Source organism: Patella vulgata, chromosome 5, assembly GCF_932274485.2.
Source record: "Patella vulgata chromosome 5, xgPatVulg1.2, whole genome shotgun sequence".
NCBI classification, from domain to species: domain Eukaryota; kingdom Metazoa; phylum Mollusca; class Gastropoda; family Patellidae; genus Patella; species Patella vulgata.
Genome location: NC_065883.2, coordinates 6,410,942 through 6,423,218, shown reverse-complemented (window position 1 = coordinate 6,423,218; position 12,277 = coordinate 6,410,942). Strand labels below are relative to the sequence as shown.

Genomic DNA, 12,277 nt, shown 5'->3' with positions numbered 1-12,277 from the left:
CGGAAATCATTAAATATTAAGTGGCCACTTTGATAGGGATCTGTTTTGTGATTCCTTAAAGGGACAATAACACTCTTGCTGGCCTGACAGCTCCAGAAAATAAATAATAGCCTTATTCAAAGTACTAGATGTTTAAGTGTCCTACCTGTTGTGTAACTTATCTATTAAATCCGATTTTACTTGTCCAGAGGGTTCGAAAATATTTTTAAATCCAAGTCACATTTGAAAAAGTTTACGTTAGGCTTTTCAAATCATTTAGTTGAATTTTTCCATTTTTTTTTAAATTAGGTGTGTTAAGATGAAATTTGTATCGTCAATTTATTGGAATATTGTAAAATAGTACAATTTATTGACCAGAATAAAGATTGGGACATATTATTCAGTTACAACAAGAGTGGTATTGAGCCTTTAACACAATCTCGCCATGTTTCATGGATTTTCACCTTAAAAATCCCCGGTAAAGTTCCACATGTAGATTTCCGCCACATTCCGTGAGTAGTCGTAACTGTCCGCCAATAGACATGCCGTGACGTAATTTTAGTCCTTCTGCACATATTCTAGTCCATATTTCTATGAGCAGAAGGACTAAAATGACGTCACGACATTTTTATTGGCGGAAAGTTACGACTACTCACGGAGAACGGAGGAAATCGCTGTTGACATAATTACTTGGATTATTTAAAAAAAAATTATGAAGCTTGTCCTTTGACCTTTAAGTAATTATCGTGTACATGGTTAGAATGCGATATAGGTAATTTCACCGGGTATGTTATGGTTCACTGAAATGATCCACGACTCAGTGAGTAATACGTCAAGGTAAAAATCAACCACTTTACTTCATTCTGATATAAACAAATCTTCAGGTGATAATAATATATAATATATACACATAAATAAGAAATACGTCATCCAGGTAAAAAAAATCAACCACTTTATTTCGTTATGATATACACCAGTTCATAAACTAGCTGTTTGTCCTTTGTCAGGTGTTATCAGGTGTTGCAATGTATATAAATAATTACACATTAGACATACATATGATACATAGGTAGAATAATAGATTACCATGGTAATGGATTATAAATAATATCAGGTGTAATAAAGTATATAAAGTATATATAATACATAATATGACATAAATTTAAATAGTCTTCCTGGCGCCTGTTTCACGAAATTTTAACTAAGATAAAATCCAAATTTTAGTAATTTGACTGAAAAATATTAAATTGATTTTAGTGCTTAGCCAATCAAAATTGAAGTATCTACTAAAATTGGATTTTATCTTTAGTTAAGATTTCGAGAAACAGGGCACTGGAATAATATAGGGGCGTGGGCTGGTGGGAGTGAGATGTGTGTGTGTGTGAGAGAGAGAGAGAGAGAGGGAGAGAGGGGAGAGAGGGAGAGAGAGAGAGAGGGGGAGAGAGGGAGTAGAATGTGTTGATTTGAACGTAAAGTGTATTGATGATTAAAACACATTAGAACGTAAAGTGTATTGATAACTTAAAACAGATTAGATGGTAATGTGTATTAATAACTAAATATATACAATATTTTAATGAGATGATGTGTATTTACAATGAAATGAAGTGAGGTTTAACGTCATACTGCTCCGACTGTTCTAATGAAGACGGGAAATATTTACAATGAGATTCGGAAATATTTAAATAAATAAAGATATATAGGATTCTTTAATTTAAGTCACTGATTTCACTCGGGGTCCAATATAATTAATTTCAGTAAAGTCAAATATACTTAATTTCACTGGGTCAATTATACTTAGTTTCAGTAGGGTCAAATATACTTAATTTCACTGGGTCAATTATACTTAGTTTCACTGGGATCAAATATAATTCATTTCAGTAGGGTCAAATATACTTAATTTCACTGGGTCAATTATACTTAGTTTAACTGGGGTCAAATATAATTAATTTCACTGGGTCAATATATAATTAATCATACGTGCAAACATTAATTTTGTTAATTCTACTGGGGTTAACTTTGTTAATTTCAATTTTGTTCAATTCCACTTTGTTAATTTCACTTTTTGTTAATTTCACTTTTGTTAATTTCGCTTTTGTGAATTTAACTTCTGTTCACTTTTGCTAAATTCCATTGCTGTAATATCTCGAGGATTAGCTCATGTTAATTTCGCTTGGATCTACTTTTGTTAATTTCACTTGGATCCACCTTTGTTAATTTTACTTGGATCCGAATTTGTTAATTTCACCGAGGTAAACTCCTCTTTCTTCTAAATATTTTTACAGCACAGTCGTGCCGGAATTTTTTGCTTAGCAACCCATATATCACAGGGTTGATGGCATTGCTTAAAAATGTTGAGCGTACGCAGAAATTGTAAATAAGCAGTTCGGTCATACTTTCGCTTGAATTGAAATAAAATTGGTTTGTTTTGAGGATTTTAACAACGAGATACGGTACGTAGGATAATACAAACGATATCGTTACAGCTAGGAAAATGGTGGTCATCCGTCCCGTTTTCAACTTCATTTGTCCAGCAGACGCGTTACTGGGCCTTGAAATAAACAGCTTTTGGATACTGCTAGTAAGTTTTACAACGATATTTGTACTTTGGTACGATTCCAAGGAATTCGGCTCAGACACGTGTTGTTGGGTCGGTTGGTTTACGCTTGATATTTGGGGTAGAGTTTCTCCAATGGCATGGTTTTGTCGATTCATAAGTCTAACTCCTATGAGAATATAGAAGGTCAAGAAACAGACCAAGCTGAATACGAACGTGAATAATAAACATGCGTAATAAACCATTCTTGCTGGATGATCTAACATGGAATCATCTGTTGAACATTCCGTACCTGTTATAGACGGCACCGAGGTAGGCACTGTTCTCTTACCAAATATCACCAGCGCGGGCACCGCCGTCAGTATAGCAACTATCACGGTGATTATGGAACACGGTAGAACTTTTCTTTTAATGTCCTTAAAGGGTTTGTAGATTATACGGTATCGCGAATAAGCAATAGAGACCAACGTCAGCCCACAGAGACTCTGTAGCCACGTTTCAACAAATCTGAAAATCTTGCAAGCGGCTGGGGCATCGAAGGTATAGGGTAGAAGGAGATCGGAAAGTTCAAATGGAATGTTGACGCAGCATGAAATTAAATCCAAAGCCGCTAAATACACAAGAAAAGAATTGGAGTTCCTTTCCCTCAGCTGCGATTTATAAATAAAACAAACGACTAAGTTTCCGGATATTCCGATCACCATGACAACGACCATGTAAATAATCACAGGAAGCAGATTAATACTGGCAGCACGATTTAAACTTTCTAATGTCTCACTACTGGTCTGTGATGTCATGTTGCTAGGTGGCAATGTCATGTTGTTAGATGGCGATGTCATGTTGCTAGGTGGTAATGTCATGCTACTGGGTTGTAATGTCATGTAAATGAAATTCTGGGCGTCCATCTTTTGTGTCTTTTGATTTCACTTTCTAATCTATCTGAAATATAAAAAGAAACAGTCGGTCATTTTACTTGAAAACAATAAAAATTGGACACTGACTGCCCGATATTTAGAAGAAGACTATTCAGGCCCGTGGCCAGCTTGCTAGCTTCGGAGGGGCAGTGAAGTTTTTAGGGGGGGGGGGCACACCCGGCACAGTCTACAGTAGGTATTTTAGAGCTATGGTCGCCCCCCCCTTGCCCCCCTCTGGCTACGGGCCTGAGACTATTACGGTAACAAGTACGACCTTACGATGGCCCAGGAACCGAGTATGACTTTATCGCCGCCATCTTGGCATTGACACGAAATATCAAAAATCGAAGTCGACAAATATCTGAGGAACAAGTTTCATGGCGGAGCCTTGGAACCGTGGGCCCTTTTCCCGAAGTGTGTCCCCATAACAACAACAATAGTAGCCCCTAGGTACAGTCAGTCATTTAAGTTGAAAACGGAACAAAAATTGGAAACTGACTGCCCGATATTTGAAATCAGTCTATAACGGGAACAAGTACGACGTCATCGCCGCCGTCTTGGCGCCACCTTGGCATTATAAACATAACATATCAAATCTCGAAGTCGAGATATCGATCCGCATTTGTCTAAGGAACAAGTTTCATGTCAATCGTACTTGAATTGACGGAACTTTTTTTTTCGAAAAGTGTCCCCACAACATCAACAACAACAAGATGAGTAACTCCTCGGTACCAGTCCCTGGTTCGACCACCCACCCACTAACAAAATCCTTCACTTTCGAGTTGTATCAAACAACAACAGCACCCGTTCCTGATCCGACACGCCCCGAAAACTTCACTTTTGAGTTGTTTCAGACAAAAACACGTTGTCTGGTATTCAACATCAGACAAACAACCCATAAACCATAATAGTGTTATTTAAACGACTCAAACCTCAAACCAATTTGTGAAACAGCTTAAAATCCACTGTACTATATTGATCCTACGTGTGTTCATGTTATTTATATGTATCGTAATATCTGGTAATTCCTGACCTCATCCATTATTGACTTAACTTTCTAATGGCCTTCATAAATATGATAACTAGTGCAAATATTTTTTCAGGGGTTAACTATCCGATATTTATTATTTATCAAAAACATATAATGTGAGCCATTCGATGTTATGGAACTCAATGACATTTGACAATGACAAGGGGGGGGGGATGGTCGAATGGTTAGCGTGTGCGCGTTGTTTCATAAGGTCTGTCATTGTGTCAACTGGCGTGGGTTCGATTTCCCGGTTGTACGTGACAAGGAGTAGGTTCGCCTGTCCAACCTCGTGGGTTTTCCCCGGGTCCTCCGGTTTCCTCCCACTGCTAAAGATCCCTACGCGCAAGCGAATTATTGAAATAAAATTAAACCATACGTTAGTCCCGAAATGATCTAGTTTGTGTCGAGTGGACGTTAAACCCCATTTCTCTCTCTCTCTCTCTCTCTCTCTCTCTCTCTCTGAAACGTATTCAAATTAATTATTCAGTTGGATTCAATCGGATTAAAAGTATGTCCATTAATAGGTTTCATTGAACACTTTTACGTGATACTGGGTTTTCTCCAAGTCCTCCAGTTTCCCCGCACTGCTAAAGACAAGCGAATTATTGAAATAAAATTAAACCAGGTGTTAGTCGCGAAATGACCTAGTTTGTGTCGAGTGGACGTTAAATCCTCTCTCTTTCTCTGAATTGTATGACTCGACTACTTCTGTCCCCTTTCAGTAAGACCTTGATCAACGTAAATATTGGTTATCGTGGTAACCATGGTTACCTTGTCACAGCTGATCAATTTCCCCGTACATTTATATTTTTTTAAGATAGAAGATGATCACATTCAGATCATTTAATGTTATAGTTTATTGTCCTACTATCGATATTAAAGCCACTGATCACGTGATCATCTTTACCACAATACATGTATTTATATTTTCACGATTTAATCCACTCTGAAATGCACTGGGGGGATTGGATGGCTGAATGGTTAGCGTGTACGCGCTGTATCATAAAGTCTGCCATTGAGTCAACTGGCAGGGTTTCGATTCCCCGGTTGTACGTGACAAGGAGTAGGGTCGCCTGTCCAACCTCGTGGGTTTTCCCCGGGTCCTCCGGTTTCCTCCCACTGCTAAAGATCCCTACGCGCAAGCGAATTATTGAAATAAAATTAAACCATACGTTAGTCCCGAAATGACCTAGTTTGTGTCGAGTGGACGTTAAACCCCATTTCTCTCTCTCTCTCTCTGAAATGTATTCAAATTAATTATTCAGTTGGATTCAATCGGATTAAAAGTATGTCCATTAATAGGTTTCATTGAACACTTTTACGTGATACTGGCTAGTTTATATCGTTTTCAGAGGATGCCAATAACTTTGTGATATCTCTGTACATGCGACATTGAATTATTTTGGATTGACATCCATTTTAGAGATTCACGCTGTTTTCATGAGTCCAGTCAGAACAAAAATGCAGGACGTTAAACCCCATTTCATTTCATTTAACTTTCACGATATTGGTGACTTAAAATCAGCGGTTGGAGAGAGAGAGAGGGGGAGGGAGTGAGAGAGAGAGGGGCTAACGGCCACTCGATTCAAAATAGGTCATTTCGGGGCTAACATACGGTTCATTAGCAGTGCTAGGAATCTGTAGGATCGAGTTGACATGGCCACCTTGGTTAGGGTTAGTGTTAGGTTTAGCGCTAGCCCTGTTTACATCTCGTGACCTATGACAGAATCTGCCGATGTGCTTGTGAATAGATCTAATCCTAGAACTACGTGTATAATATTCACAACTGTCGAACAGGTTTCCTGCACCGCCCACGAATTACATGTACATTATATAAACAACCCAAAATATGATACATTGGCAATATCCCAATTAATGTTGCAGAAAAAATAAACACAAGGCACATGACGTATTACGAAATGAAATGGGGTTTAACGTCCTACTGTTCTACTCCGAACTGGGCTAATGAAGACGGGCATACGCCATACAGTGTGCTATGAGGGAAATTTTGCTCGGACAGCGGCACTACGACCTACTCCTTATATCGAAATCCAACTACCAATGGATCTTTTACGTGCACCCCAATGTGTACATGGGACCTCGGTTTTTCGTCCCATCCGAACGACTAGACAGCTGTCCTTGTCAGGCCCTCCGTTCTGCACCACTGACAATGGAGAACAACGCCGAAAAATCCCGATGGACTTTCTCGGCAAATGCAGGGATCGAACCCCCCGACCTCCAGGATAGCGAGCCAGCGTTCTACCCGCTTAGCCACCGTGATCCCCAACTTGGCGTATTACACTAGTCCATATCTAGAGTTTTTAGGATGTGATAAAACTCAACCGTTGGTAATTATTCATTATTGCTAAGACGTCCAAGTATTTTATCTACCAAATGCTAATATAAAAAAATCCCTGAATAAAGATCTGATGAATCAGTAGTTATTATTCCATTCATCTATTCACCATAATATATTCATTGAGGTCCCGACAGGGCTAAAAATATCGACTCCTTTTACGGATTTATTGCATTCAGCCATCAAAAGAATTTATGGATATTTTGTTATGAATTGTTTCTGTCTGTGTTTCTCATTTATTTGGGCGCCTCGGTGGTACATTGAGTAATAGGGTGGTTTAATCCAGATCTTGGCCAAGAATTTTCATTTCCGGCCAGTGGTTGGAACGAACAAATCGAGGTCCCGGGCATAGGTTGGCGTGCGCGTACGAAAGAACGAAAGAAAAAAAGAAAGAGAAATGGGGTTTAACGTCTACTCGACACAAACTAGGTTATTTCAGGACTAACATATGGTTCAATTTTATCTCGATAATTCGCTTGCGCGTGGTGGTTTTTAGCAGTGAGAGGAAACCGGAGGACCCGGAGAAAACCCACGAGGTTGGACAGGCGGCCGTACTCCTTGTCACGTACAACCCGGGGATTCGAAACCCTGCCAGTTGACTCAATGACAGGCCTTAGATACAGCGCGCACGTGCTAACCATTCGCCTGCGCGTACGGGTCGTTGGACAGTGGGAGGAAACCGGAATTCATGGCGAAAGCCAATAGGTTGGACATGCGACCCTACTCCTTGTCACGTACCACCCCTCAATCTTACGAACCGCCATATTACTGAAATACGGGGGTGGGGTGGGGAGGGCGACTGATCATAATGTCTCTCATTCAGACAAGTGGCGTGGGTTTCCGTGACAAGGAATTAGTCGCCATCCCAACCTACGCGCAAGCGAATAATTGCAATGAAAGTGTACCATCTCTCTCTCTCTCTCTCTCTCTCTCTCTCTCTCTCGTTTGAATTTTTAAATCAATATTTATATTCCACATTTAGCGTGATCACGTGCTGATAAATGATAATTAATTAATCCCACTTGCCTATATTAACATTAATAGTATGAGCCATGATTTGGAGACAAAACCAATATGGACTTATGTTTTACTGGAATCAATAAATACACCGTACTGTGGTACCTCAGTAACGACTGGGGTGACATTTCCCGTAGATTAGATTGACATAACCCACTTCATTTCCATAAATCACTTAGGCAGGCGATCTTATTCCGTATCACGTACAAGTGAGGGATCAAAACCGCGCCAATTTACTTATTGACAGACAAATGTATATTAAAGCGCACATGCCACACCACTCGACCACTGAACTCTTCAAGACAACATGACAACAAGAATCATTGAGTATGAAAACGATACTAGAATACTTGTCGAAACGTCGTGCTTATCATGAGCGGATCTGGGTGGGGGCGCACCCCCCCCCCTCCTCTGCTCAGCTACGTAAAAAAATTGTTAAACAACACTTTTATGAGAAAAGTGTCACGGTCGTGTGTTTTATCCTTTATCATCAGATGGTAGGATGGGATGGTCATTCAAAACGAGAGGTAATGATAGACATGTGTGATATCACAATTGATGCTTTGCATTAATGAAATTGAATCACAATGTGATCCTATTATTTCATAATAAACATTTAGGTCAAACAGGATGTTGGATTTCTCTCTTTAAAAGGCTCGATGTTCAGGTAAGCTTAGGTAATTTGGAGACGATGATGGCATCATGCATTGTCAACTATCAAACGTCCTTAACAGGAGCCTGGCCAACCCCCTCCTGTAAAAATTCTTGGATCTGCCCCTGCTTATATAATAAACCAGTGACAGTTATAAAAAGCATGACGTTTCGGTAAATATCCTTGTGCTTATATAAGTATCCCCGTGCTCGATAATGATTATCAAAACGCCGAGATTATATAAAAAGCACGCAGTTTCGATAACTATTCATGTGTTTGATAACGATAAGATCGAAACGCGGGATACTATGTGTGTGTATGTGTGTGTGTGAGAGAGAGAGAGAGAGAGAGAGAGAGAGAGATGGGGTTAACGACACAAACTAAGTCATTTCGGGACAAAACAAGGTTCAATTTTATTTCAATAATTCGCTTGCGCGTAGGGGTCTTTAACAATGGGAGGAAATCGGAGGACCCGGAGAAAACCCATGAGGCTGGACAGGCGACCCTACTCCTTGTCACGTACAATCGGGGAATCGAAACCACGCCAATTGACTCAATGACAGACCTGATCATACACGCACACGCGCTAACCATCCAACCCCCCGTTCTCTATTAGACATTTATGAAATAAAATCGACGTTTCGATAAGTATCAGTGTGCTTAATAACGATACAAGGACACATGTCGAAACGTTGTGCGTATACAATAAACCAGTGAAAGTTATGACGTTTCGATAAGTAACCCCGAGTATGATTACAATAAGAGAATACTTGTATAATAAACAATTGACAGTTTCCCTAAAATATTGTGTTCTGTTCTGAAACATACAGTAAAAAGATAAATCGTTTGTTTAAGCCACATTTAGTAACTGGGTGAGAATAACACAATTATATGTAATATAAGTTACTTGAAAGATTTATTTCAGTGACGTTTCGACAAGGGTGCTCCCGTCATTATCAAGCAAAGAGTGATAACCATAGTATAATGAACATATATATACAAAATAAGGAACAATGACACACACTCAGAGGTAATCATTTAATATAACTGGTATACCATATAATTTTGTCAGTGGTACAAATGGTACTTACTTTTATACAGACAAAGTCCTCAATTATATTCAGCTGTTAATACTTCAATGATTGAATAACACGAGCAACTCCTTTGAATATTAACTTAAAGTTCACGATGATTATCAACATCCGCCAGACTAAGTGATGCTCGTAGTCTTGGCCACGTTAACCAATATTTATATAATAAAGTACTATTGGTCTGGATAACAGAGACTATTAGTTCCGTTAACCGCGGTACGGAGATTTAAGACTATTACTGGGTTATATTGGAGCGAAATGATTGGCCGGTGTCATCATCATCGAGTCATTTAATATCCCATTCTAGCTTCTCTGTGATACTCAACGTATGATGTAATACGTTAATAATAGTATAGTATAGTTATCGCTGTACGTTATAGAGCTCGAGTTTATCTAGGCATGATACGAAGGAAACATTTCCATGCCAAATTTTAATTTGTAATCCGGTTTCAGTTCCAACATTAAAGATACATTATGGGGGATTAGATAAAGAGCTGGACAGCACGTTTTCGCCAACTCGTCATGAAATTCCAATTGTCAAGGGTTTCTTTATGTGTACAATGGGAACCATCGTGGCCCTGAGGTCGCGTGTTCGATACCAGCATTGGCCGAGAAAGGTCATCTGGATTTTCCGACGTGGTTTCATCTTGTCAGTGGTGCAAGACGGTGGACCTGACAGGGACAGCTGTCTAGAAGATCGGATGGGACGAAAAACCGAGTTCCCGTGTACACATTGGCGTGCACGTAATAGATACCTTGGCAGATGGAATTCGGTATAAGAGTAGGCCGTAGCGCCGCTGCCCGTGCAAAATTTCCCCCATAGCACACTGTATTGCGTATGCCCGTCTTCATTAGCTCAGTTTTGGAGCAGAACAGTAGGACATACGTTAAACACCATTTCATTTCATTTATATAATATTTTATAATCCCATTTTTAAATTTTTTATATAATCTCCATTATTATATTTTATAATCTTGGTTTTTATATTTTTCTATAACCTCTGTTATTATATATATTTTTAATAGTTATATCTCCATTAATATAGATTTTGCACTGTTATCGCGTCAATAAAATGTGAACAATTTAGTCGGTTTTAGCGCTTATTCTTATCAAATTCCGTTGTGACCACAAAAAAGATGGAAAAAACAAACTGGCGTTTACATCAGGGGATTTTTGTAAGCCAAGGGTCAGTGACTAAAACGAAATGAAATGAAATGGGGTTTAACGTCCTACTGTTCTGCTCCAACTGGGAAAATGAAGACGAGGATACGCCATAGAGTGTGCTATGAGGGAAATTTTGCCCGGGCAGTGGCACTATCGCCTACTCTTATATCAAATTCCAACTGCCAAGGGATCTTTTACGTGCATTCCAACGTATACACGGGGCCTAGGTTTTTCGTATCATCCGAAGGACTAGACAGCTGTCCTTGCCAGCCCCCCCGTTCTGCAACACTGACAAGGGGAAAGCACGTCGGAAAATCCAGATGAACTTTCTCGGCCAATGTAGGGATCGAACACCCGACCTCCAGGCTAGCGAGCCAGCGTCTTAACCACATCCCTGTAAATTGATATTAGAATCGTCCGTTTTCAGGGAAATATTTTTAGTGAATAACGTAATGTTTAAGAATAATTCTTGGGTATAAAACGCTTTGATCAATCACGCATGGGGATCTAAATATAGACATATTAAAGCTATTAAAGAAAAGCCAAAATTGTTTCAAGGCCACTCTGAATAAAACTGGCACAGACATAGCGAGAGGAGATGTCTACTTCATAAACGGATGTAGCAATTACAGTAAACTTTAGTAATTTCTTCCAGTTGACGTGATAGTAAAATGTATTTATAGTAACAGGATCATCTGGGTGCAACCACGTGTATTTCTGGTCTGATTAAATTAAGACTGAGTTCAAGTAACTTCTTGACTAAGGCTAGTAATTATTTCCCCTTATTTCATGATGGACGAATGTAGTGCGAGTTATAAATAGACAATTTTTCCCTTAATTTTTTTCTCCCCTCTTCCTGCATTTTTGGGTTGACTTTTTGGTCTAGAATTGGAGAAAAGGGATCAAATTTGCAATTTCATAGCAGTTTTGGGTAATACTGATGATATTACAGCGGAGGGATAGGGGGTGTAAAGTGTCTTTCTGCAGAGCAATCATTGTGTCGGAAGTGAGATTTTCACCCCTGTCAACTTCAAATCCGTGTAGCAAAAAATCTAAATGGTCAACCCCCTACAAAATTATGATGAGGAGATTGCCAAATGTTGTCCCCATTGTGCCTATAAAGATTTATTAAACATATATAGATAATTCAACAAATATTAACAAGAAAGAGAGAGAGATACCATCCGTTCTAAATCATAGTTCACTCTCATTTGACATACACTTTTACCAAATATATAATAGACAATTATGACACATTGACAATTAAACTATAAAATATTGCTTCTAAGTCGAGATCTAAACAATGTTTTTTTTTAAAAGAGTTTGGTTAATCACCTGTTCTTAATCCCCCCATTGTTAGACTTCCATGCTTAACTAAATTATACATGACGTAATAAGCATTGGCTGGATTAAACATACATGTACATTATGCAAGAGCTAAATCTGTCTATTGCAGGTCTTTCTTTAGGTCTGAAATGTTATATAAATTATTAATTAGACATTAATTAACTTATCC

At 38.9% G+C, this 12,277-nt stretch overlaps 1 protein-coding gene across 1 annotated transcript; it reads right to left on the bottom strand.

Annotated features, from left to right (window-relative positions):
- Positions 1-910: 910 nt before the first annotated feature.
- On the bottom strand, positions 911-9,720 carry LOC126822139 (neuromedin-U receptor 2). Its single transcript, XM_050550913.1, has 2 exons — positions 9,597-9,720; positions 911-3,475 (listed from the first exon to the last, which is right to left on the bottom strand). Exon 2 carries the CDS (start codon positions 3,439-3,441, stop codon positions 2,224-2,226), a length of 1,218 nt encoding a protein of 405 aa, XP_050406870.2. The 5' UTR covers positions 3,442-3,475; positions 9,597-9,720; the 3' UTR covers positions 911-2,223.
- Positions 9,721-12,277: the final 2,557 nt, after the last annotated feature.

What these genes read in the sequence shown, in the direction of transcription:
- LOC126822139 (XM_050550913.1), bottom strand. Translation starts at nt 3,441, where the DNA reads ATGGACGCCCAGAATTTCATTTACATGACATTACAACCCAGTAGCATG.